Source organism: Podarcis raffonei, chromosome 2, assembly GCF_027172205.1.
Source record: "Podarcis raffonei isolate rPodRaf1 chromosome 2, rPodRaf1.pri, whole genome shotgun sequence".
In the NCBI taxonomy this organism is placed as follows: Eukaryota; Metazoa; Chordata; class Lepidosauria; order Squamata; family Lacertidae; genus Podarcis; species Podarcis raffonei.
In genome coordinates this window covers 83,292,187-83,317,912 of record NC_070603.1, presented here as the reverse complement: position 1 = coordinate 83,317,912, position 25,726 = coordinate 83,292,187, and the positions used below count along the sequence as shown (strand labels likewise).

The window sequence follows — 25,726 nt, the reverse complement described above, 5'->3', positions numbered from 1 at the left end:
TAATTTGCTTTCATCTGCTAGGCAGCAGACTGGTTTTTCTCTTTTTATATCTTCAACCATAATCGGGAGTAAATTAGCCATGTTGAAGAGCTCTTGCTTGGCAGGTAAGCTGGCTGGTTTTATATTTCAAGGAGGTCAGGATGTTAGCATTCCTGGAATGAATCCTTGCTAGCTTTAGCTTCCATTTGATAGAGCTTCTTAATATATTGGAAGAAGTGGAGCAGTAAGCAGATTAGAGGAAAGTATGGGATTTATACAAATTCAACAGTTTCCTTCAGCATTTGTAAAATGAAAATGGCTCTCATCCAGTATATTTAACTGCTTGTAAAAAGAAGGATGTTAGCTTTTCTTCCTGTTTTATATGGTCAGCGATATAAAAGCCTGGTGCTTTTAATGTATCTCTTCTTCTTAACTAAATAATTTTGTAAACAGTGTCAGCTCAGAGCTATGAGAATGGGGTTAGGATGGAAATCAACCTTCTCTGGGTTCAGCCTGTCTTGCTGTTTCTTCTCCTTCTGTCTTTCCCCACCCCCTAACTTAGTGGTTGCATTTTATCTGCAGCCCCTGCTTCTGTTGTGTTTTTTTATTGTACTTTTAAAATCCACTGTATTGTTTCATGTGATAAAGGTAAAGGTAAAGGTACCCCTGCCCGTACGGGCCAGTCTTGACAGACTCTAGGGTTGTGCGCCCATCTCACTCTATAGGCCGGGGGCCAGCACTGTCCGGAGACACTTCCGGGTCACGTGGCCAGCGTGACATCGCTGCTCTGGCGAGCCAGAGCCGCACACGGAAACGCCGTTTACCTTCCCGCTAGTAAGCGGTCCCTATTTATCTACTTGCACCCGGGAGTGCTTTCGAACTGCTAGGTTGGCAGGCGCTGGGACCGAACAACGGGAGTGCACCCCGCCGCGGGGATTCGAACCGCCGACCTTTCGATCGGCAAGCCCTAGGCGCTGAGGCTTTTACCCACAGTGCCACCCGCGTCCCTTAGCGCCACCTGCGTCCCTTGTTTCATGTGATAGTGCGGTTTTTTATTAGTTGTATGCTGACTTGAGTGGTACACAAAAGGCCAGGAAAGATATTTCTTCACGAACAATAATAATAAAAAAAATCAACACACTGTGTTTATGGGTGTCTAGATTTCAGCTTACTGTCCTGAAAGCAGAGATGCCAACAGGATTTTCTGGGAACATTACACTACATGTGGAATGAGTCATCTGCCTCACTGGCAAAAGAGGTCACGGATTTGCATAAAATTTACACACACACTATATCCTATGCAGTGTTGTGTCCTTTTATAGGTGTGTGGGATGAGCCCCCCAATAATACGGCAAGGACCACATGCAAGTCATCAGATGTCTGACAGATGGAGGCCTGATTTAACTACAGTTTAATATAACAAACTGCTGGCTAGTGCATGCTGCTCAAAATTCCCTACTTTGCTGCTTCACTGCTTCATTGCTGCTGGCCATGCCATGAACAACAAACTGCAAGCCTTGGCTCACAGTTTCTCTCCAAACAAACCACAGAGAGTATTCAGGGTTTGATGCTTGCAGTTTGTTTTGGGGTTCAGGTGACACAAGGCCCGTGGTTTCTTCCTTCCTTCCAGCACGGTAAAGCAAGGTGTGGGAGAAGAGCAAAGTGGGCTTTTTTGGGGAATATTTTAAAATTGAGTGTAATGTAAGAACAAACAAAAAACAAAGTACAAGGATACAGTCACAACACGCACAAGCAAAATGGGGCATATGGAGACAAAATATCAGAATCACATCTAATTATAGTCTGGGGAGAAATGGGGATAAATGGCATACAATGGGATTTTTTGAACGGCATGCACCAACATGATGTTCATTCATTTTAAACCATAGTTAAACATAAACTGTTATTTAACATGACAAGCAAACAGAGCCAGAATGCCAACAGGTAAAGCTTTTCCTATAACTGAATTTCCGTACTAGAAAAGGTTCAATTTGTTGAATTTCTGCCTACCACGCAGTTGTTAAAAGTAGAAGAGCCTTGTGAAACTTGATAAATTGTATGATCCGGTAAAGTGTAATTAATCTAAAACAGAAGCAGAAGTTTCTGATCTTGCAGCTGCTGGCAGGGAGGAGAGCATGGTGTGAACCCAAGGCTCTCAGAGGCTCAGTTTAGTGTTATGTCCAAATGTGGTCAGTACATTATTTCATCCTTTAATTCACTTTTTTTTAAAAAATCCAGCATTTCCCCTTGATTTTTCTGTGATAAATCATACACACGTATCAACCAATTAATAATAGATTAAACAAATTGGTGTAAGAAAAACCCAGCGTCCTAAAAAATATTGGCAGATAAAGGTATTTAATAATTTAGGTGCCACCACTGAAAAGGTCCTCCCTCTTGTCACCAAGAGACCTCAGAAGCTCAGTAGAGATTCATGTGGGAGAACCTGATTCACAAGTTACTCTGGTCCCAGTATAGACTATTCTGTTGTCCCCATAACGCCTTACCAAGTTATGCATCTAAAATGTGTTTATTTTCAATTTTAGAAGCTGAAGCATTCGGGCTTTGAATATGTGCAGAGTAATTATTGCCACAATGATCAGAATTTGTTTTTGTTTCTACCAGGAACAAACTGTGCAGTGAAACAAATGGTCATTATGACAAAGTTTCGGTGGAAACTGAAATGAATGCTGTTGGCAACGTATCCCTGACACTTGTTTCAATTTCTTTTTCAGTCAGAGTATTAAGGAAATTATCAAAACTGCAGTTGGCAGTTCTTTTAACGGTTAATGATGGTATTGGTACTTTCCTGTCTCTTCCGCTTTAGAAAAATATTTTCTAAGAAAATACCCTGCAGTCGGAAAAACATGCTTGCCTTAGTCATTGCTCGAGTCCAAAGTGGATGCCAGTCCATTTTTGTTTTTCCAGTGGTGTTGTCCTTAGAATGACAGAGCCTGGGAGTTAGAATTGATGGCCCACAAGACTTCCAATTCTATGATGTGATGTTATACTAATATGTAATGGTACAGTTCAGTGGACACCAGTCCCATTGAGATGACTATGTTTGATGCTGAGTTTTACAGCACTTGGCTTCTACTTGACCCTAATTTTATGAATTTCCCATTCAGTTTTTTATGTTTATTTGTGCTGGTTAAACTTAAGCTGTGGTTTCTGGTGCCTGTTGGCAGAAGGCAAGGAGACCGATAGTAGACGAAGCTAGGGGCAGGTCACATTCACACAAATACATATAAAGCTCTCTTATACCACTTCATGACTCCCCCCCCCCAAGAATTATGGGGAATGTATTTTGCTGGAAATTGTAGCTCCGCGAGGGGTAAATTACAGTGTCAAGGATTCTCTGGCAGAAGGCATGGCTATCAAAATTGTGTAAACGTGCTTTAAATATATGGGCTGTACGTGACCCCTGTGACAGGCACGGCCAGAGTCTATGACAGGCAGAATTATCTAATTCTCGTTCTGTCCATATCCTCCTGCCTGCTGACTTCTACAAGGGACAAATTAAGAAACTAGAACTCAGCAGGCAGAAGCGGTCCATTTCAATATATATGAGAAGGGAATAACAAAATAGGAAAGGAGACTTTAAAAAAAAGGTTGACATAGATATTTAATGGTACGGCATAAACCTCTTGCCCAGCTTTCCTTTACATGTCATTGCCACCACAAGATTATAACAATTCTCTTGCAGCATCTCTGGGGATTGCTGTTACAGATATATTTTATGGTTTATATAGTTTATTTTTTCTGTTGTCTAAAATTTTCTTCTCTGCTTCTCCAGCACCTGCTTTCTTTCCATTTCCTTGACTTCCCCTGGCCTCTTTAGCCTGCAATTGTGAATCCCTCTCTGCTCCTGCCTATAATAATTCCATTTCCTCAAGCTCACTACGTGAGAGTCTACTTGTTCCAAATGTGTCCTGGGTTATAACTGTCTTAAATGAACCTCTACCAAATAGAATATTCATGTTTTGCTTGACCACAAGAAACTCAAGTCAGTTAGTTTAGGGGAACCTTTACCTAGCGGTGCTTAACATACAAGGCAAGAATGTGTAACCGTGGTCAAGACAATGTCCTTGACATTATTAGTATATGGTCAGTATATATGGTCAACATACCAACAAATAAATTGAATCTTGCTGCTTACAGTGCAATACTATGAATGCCTCTCAGAGGTGATTCCTATTGAAATCAACGGGACTCTCACTCTCAGATAAGTATGCAGAGAATTGCAGCCTTAATAAGCTGATTTTTATGATGCTCCGGGTCTCTGAATGTAAATCTTCCCATTGAAATGAATGGGTAGCTCAGTCTTAGGAGCAGTTCCCCACTCTTGATCTTTGCAGCCCCAAGGAGAGAGTTGTGTACCTTATTAATGACCATCCTCTATTTGATGCCGTCGTTTCATGGAAGCTGCTCCATTTTAAAGAACAAGAGTTGATGGGATAGAATGACATACCCTGAGTTGAGGGTTTGCTTATTTAAATGTCTTGCGTCTGTTTAGTCTGGTGCTTTAGAAGGAAAGGAACAACCAGATTGTTTAGAAAGCTCCCCTTCTGGTACGAGTGGGAGAGGAACATACAGTGAAGGCCATCTGCAGAAGGAAGCTTTTGTTGAGTGCAAAGGCTGATGCCAGGGATGGCTAGACGTTGCAACACAGTCCAAGGGTCTATTTCTCCCCTGCCGTTTTTTAAAATCCAATGGATAGTGATGATCAAGGAGAATTGTGGCTTATTTTAAATTTCCTGGTTAAGAATAAGGTGGCCATGACTGCTCAGGAAAATAGTTTAAATCTACAATTCTATAATTTTTTAGACTTACAGCACATTTGCAACTTTTGTGAGCACCACCCACCCACTGCAACCCATTATATGGGCTACAATAGGAGACATCTTTCAAGACTAATTTCAATGGCCGAAGGGGACCTCTCTGGCACTCAGATGTCACATTTGCACCCCTTGATATAAATAATACCAGGTTTTCTGCTTTGGGGCCCTTTTAAAGACAGAAGCGAACAGGATACTGACAAGCATGAATTATGCTTGCTTCTGCTTTGAGGCAATAAGAAGATGCCTCAAAGTCCTACATGCATCTTGTCCCCTTTCCTATACCCAAGCCAAAATATAGTTCTCTTGGGGATAAGTATTAAAAAATAATCACATGAGTGACTACTTGTTTGCGCTGCTAGTTCCTGCTGTCAGTGAATCAATGGGTCAAATGTTCCAGGCATCTTAGCAGTGCAAATTGCTTTAACTTGGCTCAAACTCTGCAGCATCAAAATCCCCATGTTTGGATGGCATCCTTGTCTTGAGCTGCCAGATGGCAAAGTTGCCCACCTATTACTTTCTCACATACATCAATGGGATTGGCAAGCTCCACGACGCTGATCCTTCTGCCAGGAAAAATGACTGTCTGTCAACAGCAGATATTGTTCAGGGATCAGAGAGAGGTTGGAGGTAAGGATAGGACTTAGAATTGCCCAGGACAGGGTGGAGGGCAGTAGAGAAGGGGACATTTTTATTTTGAAAAGTGTTTCCTCCTTTTGGAAATGCACAAAAGTTGAAGTTGCTGGAAAATACCAGGGCTTCTTCTAGAGCTTCTCATACCAGTGAAAATTGTAACAAAAAGCTCTTTAAGGAGAGGGATTTATATAATTGCCATTCTTAAATTCTTTTGTATTCATTATTATTTAAAAAAATATTTGTCTTCTGATTTTTCAGCCATAATGGTTTTTGAAGTGGTTCACAATAATAAAAGTAGATCTATAGGCAGATGATATTGATGTCTTTTTAAAACCCTCTGCCTTTCGGAATGCCAGGAATTGTCAAAAGCATCCAGCAAACCTGGTCTGATGTCCACCTGTCATGGCTCCTGGCTGTGTTCCCCTTAAAGGTGGCAGCTGCAAATGGAAGATGCAGGAGATGTTTCTCAGATTGCCCTCCCCTCAGATTCCCCTCCCCCTTAGGTGTTTCTGCTGCTGTTATTGCTCTGCATATTTCTGGAGAATAAATTATCAAATTAATATAATGACAGAACTCTCCCTCCTTTGCTGTATATTAGCATTCGATTCCTGGTCTAATTAGACACAATGTCCATTTAGAATATTTTACTTTGGTGCAGTTGAAGAATTCAGCTTGTATCTATTTGAAGATTATTGGTTGCTTTCTGGACTGAATATTAAATGTAAGTTGCTCCGATGCTGATTAGAATGCATTCAACGTGTCCTGCGCCGCATTATATAGTCAAAAAGACAGATATAAACCTCTGTCAGAAGGAAATTGCAGTCTGAGTAAATGGTTTTTGAATAATTACAGTAAATGGGTATTAATTGCAGAAAATCTTATTTGGTAGGAATAAATTTTAATCTTATAGAGCTGGCTCTGTATGACTAGAGTTTACAGTGGGTAAGACTGGTCCCATTCCATGAGAAGATGTTAAAGGTGAACCAAGGATGTCTCTAATCCCTTCACTATAAAAATCTCAATCTGTTTCCTTACTATCAAAACTACTTTCTCCTACTCCCCAAGATTCAGTTTCTGTTCATATTCATTGTGTCTCCATCCTAATAACAGAACACAGTCACTTGCTTTTGTATTGAAGGATGGGACTGGAGACCAATGGTGGTATCTTGTGAACTGCCCTGAGACCTGCGGGCATAGGGCGGTATACAAATTTAATAAATAATAAATTATTAATAATAATATTCCCTAATGCCATTCACAGTGGGCTCATGGGGCCCTTTCCCTCCCCATGTGTTATCTGATTTGCTAAGACTGTGGTCCTCAGGATGACAACAAACGATGCCAGTTAGTTTATCTTCATTGTGTCTTCTGTGCACCTGGCTACTGTTACCTTGTTGCTGGCATCCATCTGTCTCGAGACAGTGGAGTGTACTTCCAAGGGTGAAGTCAAACTGCTGCATTGCAGCATCGAAGTGACCTCCCCGGGCTCAAGCCTGGGCAGCGTGTATGGAGATCATGGCCTGTGCAGATGTCAAGACCTGCCTCTCAGCCTCGCTGATGTGGACTAAAGAGAAGCAGAGCAATATGTATGGCACCAGCTTGGCTGCAGGAGGCATACAAAGCACCATCTGCCATAGGGACTCGACTCCGGATTTGTGTAGGGTTTACTCCTTAGCCTTTTCTTCTCCTGAAGATATCCCAAAAGGCAGGGAAGGTTTAGGATCCGAGTTTTTCTTCTCCTAGATGGGCTACCTTCCCAGGTTGATGAGCCACAACTGCCCCTCACTTCCCTCTGCCCTCAAGATGGCAGAAACTGCCTTCTTGATCATTGGACCCACCTCTGGTCACATCCGCTCAATCTGCCAGAGCTGGTTTTCACATGCAAGGAAAGTCTCTAACTTCCCAAGGATTTGAGTTCCACTGGCTACCCTCACCTGGTTTAGCTGGCCAGTCAAAGCTGTTTCCCAGGGTGTCCCCACTGTCACATGCTGACGGCTGGCGTACAGCTTCCGGGTCATGTGGCCAGCATGACTAAGCCGCTTCTGGCAAACCAGAGCAGTACACGGAAGTGCCGTTTACCTTCCCGCTGGAGCGGTATCTATTTATCTACTTGCACTTTGACGTGCTTTCGAACTGCTAGGTTGGCAGGAGCAGGGACCGAGCAACAGGAGCTCACCCCGTCGTGGGGATTCGAACCACCGACCTTCTGGTCAGCAAGTCCTAGGCCCTGTGGTTTAACCCACAGCGCCACCCAGGTCCCTGGGATTATTGTACGTCAGACAAATAATAGCTCTGCTGCTGCTCTCTTCTTCCTCAGCTTTGGCATCAAGACATGGTACTTTGGGGCAGTTGCTGGGGCCCCAGTGCTCTGGCAAAGTTCTCTACCCTTGCCCTAACACATCTCATCACATAGCAGAGAGGGGAGCATGTATGCATCTGTTTGCTAGTTTTTAAGGTACAATAGAACTCTTTTTTCTTTTTCTTTTTCTACTACAACGAACAACCTCTCTGGAATGCATTAAGTATCTTCTTTATTAAAAGCATCACCTAATGTTTATTTGACTATATTTAAACAATGGTTATTCCCTTTTTGCTAAGTTTTAAAATATTGGCAGCTTTATTTTCAAAGCCTTTCCTAATGATCCCTATCATGGCATTTGCCTTTCTCTTCCCACCTCTTTATTATTATTAAACAAAATAAACCAAAAATAAAGAGCATAAAGCAATACTGTTACAGCAGGTTGAAAGCAGCGTAAGGTTCAACATTATCATTGAACTTGTTTTTCCGAAACCTTACAAAAAATACCAATTTTCCTCAAGTCTGTTTATATGTATTCTTCTTTAATAAGATAGCTTGATCATAGTTACCATGGACCATGTAATGGTTATTCCATTTTAATCCTGGGATTGTGCTGAATCAGCATGGCTAGATATCTCCAAATCTGCTCAGGGAAGGTGAGTACACCTGCCTTCTGGTAAGAAGCAGGACATCCAGAACTACACAGCTATTTATTCTGGATTTGCATTTCCAATGCAGTTTTTTTAGTAGATAAGAAACGGCAGGAGTCCTTTCTGACTAGCAAGAGATACTTCTACTGTTTCTTACATTCTCCCTATTACACACAAATGAGTAATTGCCCAACCTCTTGGCGGGTGGGGTTGGGTGATGGGAATTGGTAGTGACCACAAATAATTACTGGGTAGTCAGTGAAGCCAACATTTATGGATCCCTGAGAATAGCAAATTTGAGATATTAAAAATATTTGACTGATTATGGGCTGCGATGATGTGCACCAACATTCAGAAAGTATTGAGCAAAAAAGGACCACTGGGCTGCAGTAACTTAAAAGAATCTGTGACCTGCTTTTCCAGAACTGCTGTTCTTTCACACTCTCTGAACTGAAATGGGAAGCAGAGAGTGAAAAGCACCTGTAAAAGTCAATCTGTAACGTTTTCTTCATTACTGGCAAGGGAATTCAGAGCACACTGACTCTGCCTTTAAGAAAATGCTCTACATCGCTCCAGGAAATTTTGGCAGTGTCACAAATAATTTATAAACCTAGTTTCTGTACATACGTTCCAGTACTGAAAATGACTTGTGCCAGCTTACAGTGAAGGCTGGGGATTTATAATTAAAGCAAAAACAAAAGCAAAACCCTGAGCTTTCAGTCCTGTCAAATGCCATTATTAACGTTAAAATCTGCATTGTCTCATGCATTGGACAATACATGTTTCTGTTGCGAGATGATACAGATGAAAGTCTCCTGACCTGAAGGCAGAGGAAGAATTAAATAATCCTTCAGCTCTGCTTTTATTATTTCCCCCTGTGCAGGATATATCCTATATTTTTTTGTGCCAGTGAAGCAGATAGGAAGCTTGGTGGGTTTTAAAAATATATATCGCTCTTAGTCCAGTGGTGATACTAGCAGCTCTTCACACCAGCTGGTAGAGTGAGTATGAGCAGGATGGCACGGCTGGTGGCCTCATGCCAACAGCATGACCTAAACATAGCCTTTCTGCTGGTAAAGAGCAGTAGAGTCTGCTACTATACTTACACAGCCTCCTCCGGTGGCACAATTGTGTGATGGAAAAACAGTTATTAGGTGGCAGGCAGCAGTGGAACGCAGGGATGTGAGGAGCTGGAGAAAGGATTGGGTCTCCTCTTGAATGACATTCTGTGTTTATGGGCTTATAGGGGCTGAATCAGGGAAGAGCCTAGGAGTACATTTGCCTAGCATGTGCCGAATACCTACAATGGCATGCATACATGCGTATATAGAAGCAAACTATTGCTTGTGCCTCTATAGCTGCCATCGACGGAGAGGAAATCGGAATTATGATTGCTTTCCCTTAAAGTGTTACCTGGACATTTTGAAAACTTGCGTGGGGACCATGCAGCAATAAATAAGGCATTTTAAATCATATTTATGCAACAGAAAACTGAAGGATGTGCTCATATATCCGGCTTTGTGCAGTCAATAGAACACAAGCATCTCAACCATCTGCAGGTTTTTAAAAAGGTGCAAAAAAAAAATTCCATAGTGACCCTTTAATAAAGAACTGTTGAGTCTTTGTTCACTTTTACAAGAACCCTGAGAGGTAGACTGCTGTCATTCCTGTTTTATGGTTAAAGAACAGGAAATTGGTTTACGACAGCATGCATCTTGAATGGAGGAATTTCAAAAGAAAGCAAAAAATTAATAGGACTTTATCAGCTGGACAACGCACACATTTATATGTGTGAGGAGAAAGCTTACTACTGGGGACTATTTATATACTGCCCTCGACAGTGGCATCTGGTCCATGGACTAGGGTGTCTAGGCTAGTCCCCAAAATGTTCCCCTGGTGCCTCCTTACCAAAGCCCAGGAAGCTTCTGTCTGGCTTAGATCAACTCCACCCTGCTCACCTACCCAGATCTCCATGATGCAGGCCAGATCAGCCTCTTTATCCACAATCAGGTTTTTTTGGGGTGGTGGTGGTGGTCCTTAGTCTGACCAAGCTGGTGTTCAGCTGCAGCACCTGCGGGAAAGAATCTAAGAACAGTAAAACTAAGAATAGGTCTTTTATTACAATCCCATGTGCACATAACTGGCAGGAAGCTGCACCGAGCTCATGGGACTAAGTAAACGTGCACAGGATTGCTGTGTTCGCGTGCTATTTTTTAAATCTTATCTTCCTGTATCAGAAATTGAAGCAAAAGTTTGCTAGCATAATTGCTAATGCTTAACAATAGGGGCACAAGTCTGTACGAACCTAAATGCATTTACATTCTGCTGACTTGTACTGGGATTGCACCATCTGTATCACCGGAGAATCCCACCATATGTTTCAATTGGTCTTTTTGCTCAGTTCATATTTGTAGAGCATGTATTTGTTGCCATCTTCAGGCCAAATGACAGGCTTGCAGCCATTCTTTATTCCATGTATCCGTTATTCAGCCCTCAACAATTAGGTACCAACAGTGAATCTGACTGCGAAAAACTACAGTGTTATATGGTGGTGTGGAGTTTCAGCCTCTGCTTCATGGATTTTTCAAAATCTGAGATGCTGTCTTTCTAACGATCGGCTCTCCCTAGTCATCTAGTCTGTTTTATTATCTCAGGATGAAACAGCCTTTCCAGATGGTCATTTTCTCTGTTGGAGTGTCGCAAAAGGTGTTGTGATCAGAGCTTCTGTCTTTTTTTTCTTTTTTAAAATAAATAATAAAAAAAACTTTCTTTTACCGTCTCCGACAGAGCATAGTGACAGATACCCTTTTTACAGGATTTGAGCAAAAACTAATTATATATCGCAATTACTTAAGTTCTTTTACTGCAGCTGCCAACTGGTTGCTTTGTTTCTGTATACCAGTTATAGTTTTTAAAGCTGGGATATCTGTTCTCACTCCTCTCCAGCCTGTCTGTCTATAGGTGATCCTGTCACTAAAAACTTTTCAGCAACCATCCTAAGCATGATGATTAAAAGTATCTCACAGAATTATTTCCAACTAAATGTGGTTAGGAATGACTGGGTTTTTAATATTCTCTTTTTGTGTTATATTTCCCACTCTGGAGATTGTGTCAAAAACGAAATTACGGTTACAATACGGTTTTTATTTTTGTGATTGTGCCAAAAAGTATGACTTTGTAGGGGGGGAAAAAGGAGAAGGAAAGAACCCCTGGACAATTAAGTGCAGTCAAAGGTGACGATGGGGTGTGGCGCTCATCTCGCTTTCAGGCCAAGGGAACAGGCGTTTGTCCACAGACAGATTTCCAGGTCACGTGGCCAACATGACTAAACCGCTACCGGTACACAGAGGACTGTGACAAGTGCCGGAGTGCACGGAAATGCCGTTTACCTTCCCACCACAACAGCACCTATTTATCTACTTGTGTTGGCATGCTTTCGAACTGCTAGGTTGGCAGAAGCTGGGACAGAGCAACAGGAGCTTACCCTGTCATGCAGATTCAAACCGCCAATCTTCTGATCGTCAAGCCCAAGAGGCTCAGTGGTTTAGACCACTGCGCCACCCGCATCCCTTATTGCTTTGTATGATGCTTTGAAAAGATGAACCCACATAGCTGGTTAAATATTTGACCAGGGAAGAGGAGCATTCTGAGAAGCAGGAAATACAGTGCTGTATTAGGCACCATGTTCTTTATTAAAATACTGGGGTAGCTAATGTATTGCTCTTCATGTGGCGGTGACTGTGCTGATTGGGGCTCATGGGAGTTGTGCTCACAAACATCTGGAGGGCCCAGTGTGGGCTATCCCTGTTCTAACATGTCACACCAGGATGGTGGCCTGATTCTGCAGCATGAGGTTTCATATTGTAGGTCAATGCAATTTAAAAGCAGTGGTTCCTCACTTCATTATATGACTGTCAGGTACTGAATGATGTCAGATTTTCTCATTCAAAATCTTGTTGATCAGCAACTGCTAATATAGCTGAGAAGACAGGAGTGCCTGGCATGCTCTGGTCCATGGGGTCACGAAGAGTCGGACACGACTAAATGACTAAACAACAACAACAAATATAGCTGAATATTGTTATGCAGTTCCCCACTCTTAATTGTTAGGCTAAGCAGGCCATATACTTTGGTTTTCTCCCCCCCTCCACCATTACAGTAAGGTGCCTATATGTGGCCAATGTCCTTTAGAACAGTAGAATTGTTTTGCATTTTGTATACTATATATACCACACATGCTACTACTAACACATTTTCCTTTTTCTGAGCCCCCCTTAAGTTCCATTGTGGAAAATGTTTTTTATTTAGAGGCTACATAAGTGTAGAATTTCTGAAGTCCATCCCTGCAGAATCAATAACACAAAATGAAAAATCCATACAGCTATTCCCTATCGTACACTACACTGAATATAGGGTAGCACTCCTGTTTCTTGATGGCTGCAGAGGAATTTTGGGCAAGCACAAGCTGGCCTACCCCATAAGAAAATGTTGAGAGAAGCTGAAACAACAACAGAAACCTCCCTTCTAAGGATCTGTTAAACACATAGGAGTCCTGTTGTGTCTGCAAAATCTTAGTTTCTGAACAGATAACATATTCTGCGTCCCATGACAACATAGAAAAGACAGCAATACAATGCAATGCATTGACAACGCCATCATTCTCCGTTAACTGTGGAGTAAATGAATGGTGGCAATTCCGGAAAATAGCTGCTGCAGAAGCCTCTTTAGTCAGACAGGAAAGCACACATTATTAACAACAAAAAAGTGACCCTTGTCACCAGGTTCCTGGAGAGATAGCTCCTCCTTCACAGTAGCAGACCTGTGTAGCAGACCAGAGGGCACTGCTGTTGCTTCTGATTTCCCCCGTTCGCTGAGAATGATATAAATACATGAAGTTCTGTTTATTCCATATGAACGTATTTTCTGACTTGGATCCAAAGGTGTGTTGTGTGAATCGGCAAGGCAACTCTGCCAAACCTTGCCAGTTTTTTGATCCCATCACATGAGCAGAGTCTACACAAGCTTCTCTGAATCCAAACAGGGTTTTTGTTTTAAAAAAGTAACTAGTTTGATTCAAATTACTATGTAAATAATAGGAATAATCCCAAGGAGTGTGTTATGTTTTGCTTTTTATCTAGCAAGGAAAAGCTAGGGAGAATGTAATGTAAATTCATGTCCTTTAATGTTCATTAGTAAACCTCTCCTGGGGTTTCCTCCCACCCCCACACCACCCTTGCTTGCTATTTAAAGGGGTTTGAATGCATCCAAGCTTTCTTAATGTTCTGTTCAAGGTTTAACTGCTGCTGGGATAATAAATAAATAAATAAATGCCAGGGATACTGTTCAGGGACTTCAGAATAGCTGCTTGCAGTGAACTCTGCAATTCAGATTCCGAGAGCTTTTTGTAGACAAGAGACAGTTGGGAATCCAAACTCAAATGGGAATGCTGAAGCTGGCTTTCTGTTATTCTGAAGACACGTGAGGGAATTGTGGGAACTTGGGCTTTTTGGAATCCAAACAGAATGGCTCTTTGGAGAAAGGATATTGGTATATTCAGTATGCGCAACTAGAGAATTGGTGATGCAGTGAAGAATGTGAGTAACTCTGTTTTTGAAGGAACAGCTTCAGATTTGTTTCATTTAGTAAAATGGTCAGGTAAACAGTTTAGGATCTTTGATCTTAACTTTTCTAATTAGTACATTATGCGTCTTTATTTAATTTATTTAATTAAATAAAATAAATTAAACGGAACGCAGTTTAATTAAATAAAATAAATTAAAGGGAACGCAGTGGATGTAGCCTACCTTGATTTCAGCAAGGCATTTGACAAGGTGCCCCATGATATTCTTGTAAAGAAGCTGGTAAAATGCGGTCTTGACTATGCTACCACTCAGTGGATTTGTAACTGGCTGACTGACCGAACCCAAAGGGTGCTCATCAATGGTTCCTCTTCATCCTGGAGAAGAGTGACTAGTGGGGTGCCACAGGGTTCTGTCTTGGGCCCGGTCTTATTCAACATCTTTATCAACGACTTGGATGATGGACTCAAGGGCATCCTGATCAAATTTGCAGATGACACCAAACTGGGAGGGGTGGCTAACACCCCAGAGGACAGGAACACACTTCAAAACGACCTTGACAGATTAGAGAACTGGGCCAAAACAAACAAGATGAATTTTAACAGGGAGAAATGTAAAGTATTGCACTTGGGCAAAAAAAATGAGAGGCACAAATACAAGATGGGTGACACCTGGCTTGAGAGCACTACATGTGAAAAGGATCTAGGAGTCTTGGTTGACCACAAACTTGACATGAGCCAACAGTGTGACGCGGCAGCTAAAAAAGCCAATGCAATTCTGGGCTGCATCAATAGGAGTATAGCATCTAGATCAAGGGAAGTAATAGTGCCACTGTATTCTGCTCTGGTCAGACCTCACCTGGAGTACTGTGTCCAGTTCTGGGCACCACAGTTCAAGAAGGACATTGACAAACTGGAACGTGTCCAGAGGAGGGCAACCAAAATGGTCAAAGGCCTGGAAACGATGCCTTATGAGGAACGGCTAAGGGAGCTGGGCATGTTTAGCCTGGAGAAGAGGAGGTTAAGGGGTGATATGATAGCCATGTTCAAATATATAAAAGGATGTCACATAGAGGAAGGAGAAAGGTTGTTTTCTGCTGCTCCAGAGAAGCGGACACGGAGCAATGGATCCAAACTACAAGAAAGAAGATTCCACCTAAACATTAGGAAGAACTTCCTGACAGTAAGAGCTGTTTGACAGTGGAATTTGCTGCCAAGGAGTGTGGTGGAGTCTCCTTCTTTGGAGGTCTTTAAGCAGAGGCTTGACAACCATATGTCAGGAGTGCTCTGATGGTGTTTCCTGCTTGGCAGGGGGTTGGACTCGATGGCCCTTGTGGTCTCTTCCAACTCTATGATTCTATGATTCTATTCTATGATTCTATATCTATCTCTAGGATGTTTATATTCCAGCATATATTCCAATCTATCTGTGCGTCTGCCTGCAGATGTAGATATACTGCTTCATCGGACCTGTGTACAAACCAAATTACCTTCTGGTCTCACGTCACATATTTAGGACTATGTAGTACGTAGAGGTGCAAATCAGTCCTTGAACACATTGGGAAGTAAGTGGAATTGGAGTGGAATTTACTCCTGAGTAGGTATGATTACAACTGCAGCCTTGGGGCTGGGGAATTGTCCCATAGGATAAAATGACTGTTTAATTCTATGTGTGTCGACCCAGAAGTAGGTTTCACTGCATTCAGCTTATTCTCAGGAAAAGGTATATATAATTTCACACTAAATGGTGTAAGAGTGTGAAAATATGCATATTTACTTAGGAGTTTGTTCCACTGAACTCCATTGGGCATACATTTGAGTATATATAAATAAATCAGTTTATGTGTACTAATTTCATTGAATCAAAATCTCTGAAAGTGATTGAAGTCTAGGTGATATTTTAAGTCAGATAATTCATAGAAACCCAACATTGTTGTGACTGCACGCTAACTCCTATTATCTGTACTATTTTTTTCACTTCCTCTTTACCTTTTGTAGAAGAAAAAGTAAACAATTATTTTTCCAATACTTACTATAACTGATTTTGAGTCCCTCTATCCCACCCTCCTCACAAAATTTGAATTACCTAAGATAGAGAATAATTGAATGCTACTACATTTATCATAATTACTATTAGATCAAGTGTTTCAGGCCATTCCAACCCTAAGAATTAATAAGAGTGTGCCTCGTCATATGAAAAATTGGCAGCACCTTCAAGCTGTGCTACGTTTTATATGTGAGAAGTGCAGAGAGAAAACACAAATGCAATGGTACCTCCACTCCAGTTGTACCCCAGGGATCAGCAAACTTACCGTGCCTCGGGCTGGTGTCTCCTGTGCCAATCGTGCAGCGGGCCAGAGGGCGGGGGAGGGCATGCCCATATGCGTGCACACACGCTATTTCTGGCGCACTTCCGGGTCGGAGGAGCACCGGAAATAGCTTGTGCGCATGTGCACGGGCCTCCTCCGACCTGGTTGTGCACCGGAAATAACGCTTGCACATGCACACAAGCTATTTCCGGTGCTCCTCCAACCCGGAAGTGGGCAGCCGCGCAGGGCAGCACCGGTAAGAGTGGGCGATAGCAGCGGGTGGCGGGGGTTGCCGTGGGCCGGATAAATGAGTCCCTCGGGCCTTTGGAGACCTCTGGCATACACCCTTTAAATGTTTTCATAGTAGTGAATGGCTACCACTAATCCCTGTGAGAAGAAGTAAGGCACTTCCTTTGAGGACTACACTGCAAATCTGTCATCCACCTGCAGTTTTTTGTGATGAAACCTTTACTGACAGGAAGTGCAAAGTATCTCTCTGTGCAGATGGGCCCCCTCCCCCTTTGGAAATTTGCTTCATGTAAAAATCATCCAAATTTTGCCTTTTGGAATTCAGCATTTTGAAAAGTGCATGAGCTTGCTCTCATGAGCACTAGGCCCATTTTTGAAGTTGTCAACTTTGGTCCAGGTTTCTAGGTGTTGAATCTCTTGAGAGACCTGCCTTGAATCTAGTTTACTTACATGTAAATTCACATTCATGAGCGAGATTTCACCTGATGCTGGCACTGCTTCTCTGCTGACAGTGGTAGCGGGGCAGGATGGCATTTGCCATTTTGCCTCAAGCAGCGAAATGGGATCCAACGCCAATGCCTTTAACCATGGTTTCAGATTTGGACCCGACGATAAACCATGGTTAAGAAGCAAAAGTGTCTAATCTCCTTGCAGCTGCACTTGAGCCTAAGGCATATCCCTAAATCATAGTTAAGCATTAAAACCCAACCAGATCGGCATATAAGGGACATGTTAGAAATTCACCCGACTGTCCCTATTTTCATTGCTGAAATGTTGGAGTTGTAAATAAATATGACTGACGGTTAATCACTTGGTAGCATAGAAGCAGTCTCATCTGCCTCTGCACGAAAGCTAAATCAAGTGCATTAGCTTCCATGTTTGAATTAAAGCTGACGTCCACTTTCTTTGGAGTGCCTTTAGCTGCAATTTCACCCTCTTCTGAACTCAGAAAAGGTTTGCCTATTTCTGCCCATTATTTTTCAGTTGTTTCTTTCTTGCTTAGTAGGCCATATTTTGAGCTTTGGTGCATCGTGTTGTGTTAATCTAATAGACCAAAATGGCTATGAACTACCTATATGTCACAGGATGCTGCCAGATGGGCAGCTCCTAGAATTGCTCATTTGTTGCTGTTCCATCGTAAGCTGCGAGAGGAATTGCAGTTGACTTTCCACACTTCATAAGACACAGCCTTTCATTTAAGGTGTGCATCTCACTATGTTCCAGCCGCACAGTGGGTGTGAGATAGTTGTGTGGTCCGTATTTCCCCCTTCTCTTTCCCCTATTCCTCATAGTCACTTTAATTCTGAAGCTATTGCTTTTAATTAATTGTTTCCCCAAGCCGTCTCACCACAAGGATAAAGGAAAGCAGTGGCTGAAACTGACAAGCTTCCTGCCAGTGTTCTCCACGCACTCCCTTTTCACACAGAGAACCTTCTCTTTACATGTGAAGCAGCTGCTTCACTTCCATATTTCTTCTCTCCACTCAGCACCATGTTAGCACTGTCTTTTAGGTGTGTGTTTGTACAAAAAGCATACAAACAAACCCAAAAACGTAAAGGCACCAACTGTTGTTGTTTTTCTTAAACACGGTCATTTGCAATAGTTCATTAAAGTGAAATTGCAGAAATTATAATTTTAAAGTGCTTGCAGCAGACATGGAGAACCTATGGCTTTTCATATGTTGTTGGAATCCAGCTCCCATCAGCCAGCGGCGGAGGTGCCTGAGGTGTCGCACCCAGGGGTGGGGCGCGCTGCCCATAGGGGCGGGGTGCACCGCAGGGGCTCCGAGGCATCTGCCTGCCTCCTCCCACTCAGCCACCCTACAGCTGGGGGGGGGGGAGGCAGTGGGCGGATGCGGAGCCTGCGTGTGCCCAAGCCTCCACGTGTCTCCCAGGAGAGACACGGGGCTCAGGCGTGCTGCAGGCCCCATGGTGAGTGCTGCCTGGCATTTTGTCACCCCCCTCAGTGGTGACACCCGGGGCGGACCACACCTACCGCACCCCCTTGCTCCGCCCCAGCCATCAGCCCCTGCCAGCACAGCCAGGGTGCAGAGATGGTGCGATTTGTAATCCAGTATTTAGAGAGGTGCAGGTGTCTGGTCTTTGATCTAGGAAGATGCATTTATCGAAGTAATTGAGTTTAAGCAGATAAACTTGTTGAAGAATGTGAAATGGGAATAGTTATTTAAAAATATGTTATATAGCTTTGGCCTAGGTATGTAAGAGGGATGGAAGGAACTTTGGAGCCTCCCTTGCTTGCTCTGGAGGCTGGAGAAGGACAGTGTGGTGATTGGTCCTGATTTTTCTAGAGCTGTCGAAGGGGGAGAGCTGCTGGCTCACAGCAGCACTGGGTTGTGGCGGAGCCTGCAAAGTAGTGATAGGCTCCCTGCTTTCCAAGCTTTTCCATGGCAAAAAAATAATATAAATCCTGATTTGCATTTCTTCTGTGTCTGGATAAAGGCTCTGCAGCTATCTCCACACTCTTGCAATATTAGATCAAGTCGCCTCCCCCGACCCCGTCCAAGCTGTAGGCAGTTCAGGGTGTCTCTCTTAATTACTGTTTCCCTTGTACATTGTTAGGTTACTGTGCATTTTTTAAAGATGAAACATAGCCTTTCCCCTCCAAACAGATATGGTGATAGGGCTCAGCCCCCCACAAATCACTGTGCGAGTCAGAACCCCCTGAGCAAGATGAAAGAGGAGCACCAAGGACCATCCCCATCTGTGGAGAGGGCCATCCCCTTCTCTTCTGGATTTTCTGAGACATGATAAAAAAAACAACCGAAGACTATTATTCAGTGACAATGTTATGTAGATGTTATGTCCTATAAAGAACTGAGTGAATGATGAGTGGCAGTTGGATAGTCCCTGTTTGCTCTGCCTCCAGCCACCACATATTTGAAGTCCTGTGAATGCACAGGAGCTTACAGGTCCATATCCTGGTCTGTACAGTGAACAATATATTTCCTAGGCACCCTTCAAACATTTTAATTGACACAGGTGTGTGAGTGTATGTCGGTGGGTGGGTGGAGCCTGTGTATATGTCAAGTTCCAGGTGCAATGCGAGGGGTTTAAGACAGTGACTTAACACACCCAGCAGCAAGAAAAGAATAGTTAAGAGCAGTGGTTCCCAGTTAACTATTTTTCAAAAGCCAAGCTATGGACCCCCTACGTTTTAAAATTTTGATATTTCTAGTTATTGTTATGTGGATGGTGCCACGGACCCCCTAGTCTTCAACACATTATGCGGATCCCCCTGGGCTCCACAGACCACTAATTGGGAACCACTGGTTAAGAGCATGCTATATGGGAAAAAAACCCTACTATTGATGACTAAAAGGAAGTGAAATATAAACGGATGCTTTATAAAACGTTGCTTACTGGTCAAAAATAACACATGGTAGAGCACCCGCCAGGATGCAGGTGGGTGACAATATTGAAATTTCCCTGTACGCCAGAGAAAAGGCTAAGCTGGAATATTGAGGAACACTCAGTCACTCAATCCCCCCCACATGTATTTTGAGGTGGTACAGTCCCAAGAGGATGTACCATCTTGTAATTCTTTTTTGAGGACTGGAAACCTTACTGTATACAATTTATGAACCATGGTTTGGATCCAAAGATGCATTTCTAGGTACAGATGTTTACAGATGGAAGGGCTGTTCTGCATCTTGTACTAGAATGATGCATGAAAAGGTGAAATTAAATTCATATATGTCATTACCCTTGCACAATCTCTTACTTAACAAGAACTGCTAATACAAGTCAACCAGGATTTGAACTTTTCAATTAACACTTGCCTGGACATTTGCAGTGCTAGAATGTAATTTTTTGTTTAATTTGGTCATGTTTTTGGATCCAGACCAAGTTCTTCTTGTCTAACCTCTAAGAGTATAGTTTTGACTGCTTGAAATATGTGTGTGTGTGTGTATGTCTTAGTGTGTGTGCAAATACTGTACAATTGTGACTGTCTTGTATAAAGTGTTGTTTTCTTTTCTGTTCATTGTACTTTATGTTAAATTTAGTCTTTTCTGTTGAATCTCCTTTGCTTGCACCTAAACTTTATGTTGATTTTGCTTCATTTTTTTTTCCATTTCCCATGCTGTTCAGTTTTTGGATGCCAGGAGAACAAAGGTTTGTTCACTCTTTGCAGTCAATTTGTTTGGAAAGTGCAATATTGCTTAATGTGTGATCTTTTATATGCTTGCTATAGATACAGTAATCTGACTTCCTAAACTAACTGGATCATAGTTTTCATTAGCAGTGTCATTTAACATTTTAATTCCTTTATTTTCATACCAAGTGATTAGCACTAATAACTTACACAATTGCACTGTACGAAGAAGCAGACTTTATGTCTAAGAAAACCCTGAAAACTGAATATTCAGGCTCAGCAGATGCAGTGTTTGCTAGTGGAAGTGTCACTCTTTGACATCTACATCCTTTACTTACTGCCTTTTTTCACTTCCTTGTCTTCGGATTTGTTCTTCACTATTACTGGTACCTGTAACTGGCACTGTCTTTGTGTGTTTGCATCCATCTTTTCATGATTTCTAACAGCAGTCAAGGAGGTCCATTGCAAAATAACATCACTTGCACACCGCTAGATTTTCACCACTAGTTTTATTAATGATTGTGGCACTGCATTTTTGTAGATCCGTTGAATAAATCCTCACTCGGCTATTCCTTTTACCTTGCAGCACCTTCAGCTAACTATTCAGGCCCTCCAAGATGAGCTTCGGACCCAGAGAGACCTTAACCATCTCCTTCAACAAGAAAGTGGAAACCGCGGTGCTGAGCATTTCACCATTGAGCTTACGGAGGAGAACTTTCGGAGGCTTCAAGCCGAGCATGACAGGCAGGCAAAAGAGCTGTTTCTCTTGAGGAAAACCTTGGAAGAAATGGAGCTGAGAATTGAAACCCAGAAACAGACCCTGAACGCCAGAGATGAATCCATCAAAAAGCTCTTAGAAATGTTGCAGAGCAAAGGCTTGCCGTCCAAAGGGATGGACGATGACAACGAACGGACGCGAAGGATGGCTGAGGCTGAATCTCAGGTTAATCATTTAGAGGTGATTTTAGACCAGAAAGAGAAGGAGAACATCCATCTTAGAGAGGTAAGCAAAGCATGTTCATTTCTAAGAGCACTCAGTTAAGCATTTTTGGTGTGTCATCATTTGAAATTGAAATGTGAATCAGCAAGTTGTTTTCCCTCTTTGCTTGTCATTTCTTTCAGACAGTCCCAGTTCACAAGCCCTCCTTGTTGCATGGTGTACTAAATAGATTGTTTTTCTTTGGCACTGATATTCAATTCTATAGAAGCCAAGTTACATCATCAAAACAAGGGCTGGTTAATAAAATTCTAACAATACTAACACTTTTTAATGTCCCCTAATGTAGTAGTTTTGTTGCTGGTTTATGGTTAATTCAGGTTGGAATGGTGGGGATTCTTTTTGTCCCTGTGTTGTAATTTTTTGCTCAAATGCTGCCTATTGCCAGCGTGAAGATGCTGACTCCAATCCACTGAAGCACATGCAAAGCACCTGGAGGCAGAGCTGCACCCAGAACCCTTTTTAGAAAGCTCTGATTCTGCAAGTCAGCTTGGTGCAATGTTAAAAGAAGCTTTTGACATGCTCAAGTCCATCAACCACACTGGGACTGGAGAAGGGCATTTGTATCTAATGCTCATTTCCATTGCATGTGGTTCCTAACCCTAGTACCGAAGTCTGTGTGCTATGTTGGATGTAGGAATGGAGGAGGGATCTGGTGAACCATGAACTGTTCTGATCTGAACTCACCTGATGTAGTTTTAAAGGTTTTTAGAGCTGTCTTTAACATTTCAGCACTGTCTTTCTACAATACATCATGGGAGCCAGGACACAATGGTTGTTAGTTGCCCTGGGACCAAAATGCTGGATACAAAATATTGCAAGCAAATATTGGTTTTGGAAGGTGTTCTAAATTTTACACCAGTGGTTTTGGTGTAGGGTGATTTTCAATTATGTTTTACTCAAGAGTAGACCCATTTAAATCATTGCACCCAAATTAGATGTCCGTTCATTTCAGTGGGCCTAATCTGTGTAAACCTTAGTTGAATGCCACCCATTGTCTCCTTTTATAATGGTGTTAAAGTGAGCAGACAGATGAATCAAAAACACTGGCATTGTGAGCGTTTGGATGATGCCGAAGAAATGTGTACATTTGCATTTCATGATGTGTATGTTGCCCCAGAGAAGAAAGCAGACTGAATGACGAAGCACTCAATTTATTGAATTTCTATTGCCTTTCATGTGAATAAATCACATTGCATATTCTTACCTCAGTTACACTATTTTCAAAATGAAGACATTGCTGTTTCCCACAATCTTATCATTTGGACGGCTCCTCAGATGGTCATGGCTTGCTGGAGTAAGTTGAAACTACTGAAATATGCTGTTATCCAAAATAAATCCTAGCATAGCTTGTTGGAATAGCAGCTTTCCTTCCTACACACACTGCATTGCAAGTCATTTTAAAACCAGATTTTGGGGGGTGGGGCGGGGCTATGGAAGGGGTTAAAAGTTTGGTGCTGGAACTGGATGAGCTGCTGTTAAAAAAAGAAGAACTCTGCCTGTTCAACTATCAGTTCTTTTATGAGCATGTTTGAATGTCTGAATCGTGACCCTCATGAAGGATCCATATTCTGCACAGATCCAAATATGTACCCCCCCCACAGTGGTGGCCAGTGGGAGAATCACTCTTGCCGTTTCATTTTCATGGAATGTGTATGTGAATCGATAAAAGCCACAAAATAAATAACTCTACTGTCATAGCATACTCTCTCTGTGTGTTTAATAACAACCACCACCACCACCACAATTTCATGACTAACATGACCCAGTAGTTTCAGTGGGATTTAGTAATGACTCACTACAGTTAGATTCAGGTCTATTATTATTCACAGAATGTGCACAGTCACTGGTATACAAATGTTTAAAAAAGAGCTGGCTTCCAGGTGAACAAAACATAAGGCTAGAGAACTGTGATACAAAAAAGCGCAGGGAATAAGAACAGCTAAGGAGGAAAAGCTCCCTGGGTGAGTAAAAAAAACAAAAAAACAATTCGGATTATTTTGTTGGTTACATTTCTCTCATCCTTCAGGGAGCTCAGAATGATTTCCTCATCTCACAACAACTCTGTGAGGTAGGTTGGACGGTTTGCTAAAGCCTTTCTCTAGCCCACCTAGTAAGCTTCGTAGCTAAGTGGGGATCTCAGCCTGGGCTTCCCACATCCAAACCCAGCACTTGAAACGATTTAAACACAAACCACAGGATTTTCCGATGACAAAACCTAGGATGACTGACTTCTATTTCTAAAACACGGTTATCACATCTCTCTTCTGGGTTTTTTTGTTTTGTTTTTTTAATTGTCCACGAGTCTCAGAGAACCTGAGTGAATCTGGCGATATTTTTTTTTATCATGTGGAAATCTAGCACAGATGTTTGGTATTACTCTTTCTTAAACATAGTGACCACACATGCTTTGCCCTAAGTACCATTAAGTATTTTTTATTATTGCTATTAAAATCTTGCCTTCGGCAAAGTCCCACTAAATCTCTAGTAAAGTCTGATGTTAAAATTCCACCAAGTACTTTATATATACATATGCTCTCACACACTGTCTCTGTATATACTTTTTTTTTTTTACATGTTTAATACATTCTTACTAAAATCAGAATCTGATGTCACAGTTATATGCAATTTTTAATCCAGGCCTCATATGAAAAAGTAAAAGGACAGTGGTATGTGTTAGTATGTTCATGCATGCATTTGTGTATCTGTCTGTCTATCTAAGTAAATAAAAATATTCTTAAAATTTGGAAAACTTTGCCTTCTATCGTCTTTTAAAATGGTCAGCTTAAATGATGAAGGTTGATAATAGAGCTTAAGCTGCTGGCGTAAATTATTTATTGCATGGTTTTTAGAAGTTATTAATGGAGCAAAGTTCCTTCTTCCACAGAACAGATGCTCTGCAGACAATTTGTGTTTACTGTAAATGCCTTTCACTGGAGCCAGTAGTAATTTACTAAGGAAATGTTTTATCGACACCAAGCATTGCTTCCCCCACCCCTCTTGAGAAGTTTGTTATACAGATTAACAGCCACTCTAAGTCCAACCTCTTTATTAGGTTCATTAGTGTGTTTTTTTTCTTTTCTTTTGGACAGGCTCAAAGTATTAAACTAATCAGTGGTAGAAGAATGGTGTTTCTCTCTCCCTCTCTCTCCCTTCCCCACAAATCTGTGTATGCAAGTTTTTTTTTTTAAAAAAAGAAGGTATATTTGCTGTAAATAGCATCCTATTAAATATATTCTCTGTAAGGCAATTATTTTTTTTGTTAAAATTCTGCGTGTCTATGAAAATCTGATATTTTAAAGTGACAGTGGAGGAAGTTTTTGTAATCTTGGCAAGCACCCTAGAGAAAGGAGTTAGGGGGAGGTTTGTCCCAGCTGTAGTTAAAGAGAACAGCAGTTACCTTCAAGGCTGGCCCAAGACATTTTGCTGCCTGAAACTGTTCTAAGTAAAGGTCTGTAGGACTCAAGGCTGGTCAAGTTATTTGGGCAAACGAGGCGACAAAATGCCGCAAGTGCTTCTTCCCTGACCTGCCTTGAAATAAACAATAAGTTACTCTCACTAATAACGAAGTAACAATTTACTACCTTTTCACGTCAATCCCAAATTAGCTGCTTCAGGTGGCACCTTCAGTCGGCCTGCTTACACTATTCCTAATCGTGTTCTTGTGAAGGTTGCATCATTTCCCATAATGAATGTGAAAAATTGCAACTTTAGCAAGTGATGACATGAAAGTAAGAATGTAAGAAAAGCCTGCTGGAACATCTAGTCTGGCATCCTGTTCTCATAGTGATCAACCAGGTGCCTATGGGAAGCTAATAATAATAATAATAATAATAATAATAATAATAATAATAATAATAATTTATTTATACCCCGCCCATCTGGCTGGGCTTCCCCAGCCACTCTGTAAGCAGGAACTGGCACAACATCATTCTTTCCTCCAGCAATAGTACTCAGAAGCAATTTGCTTCTGACGGTGGAGCCAGAGCATAGTCAGTGTGGCCACTGATAGCCTTTACCTTCAGTTGTTCCTTGCAGTTCCCCATATCCTTCCAGTTCCATGAACAAAAAAAAGCAA

The 25,726-nt window shown here is 41.9% G+C and overlaps 1 protein-coding gene across 10 annotated transcripts in view; it reads left to right on the top strand.

The window, feature by feature from the left end:
* The window catches only part of ERC2 (ELKS/RAB6-interacting/CAST family member 2), a 527,327-nt gene that overhangs the window by 61,559 nt on the left and 440,042 nt on the right, over window positions 1–25,726 (top strand). For 5 of the 10 annotated variants that reach the window (XM_053377862.1, XM_053377859.1, XM_053377856.1 and 2 more), the window contains exons 3-4: window positions 20,648–20,671; window positions 21,238–21,654. In XM_053377862.1, coding sequence (XP_053233837.1) covers window positions 20,648–20,671; window positions 21,238–21,654 — 441 coding nt within the window. The remainder of the gene's footprint in view (window positions 1–20,647; window positions 20,672–21,237; window positions 21,655–25,726) is intronic. The other 5 variants (XM_053377860.1, XM_053377861.1, XM_053377857.1 and 2 more) reach the window with 1 other exon arrangement.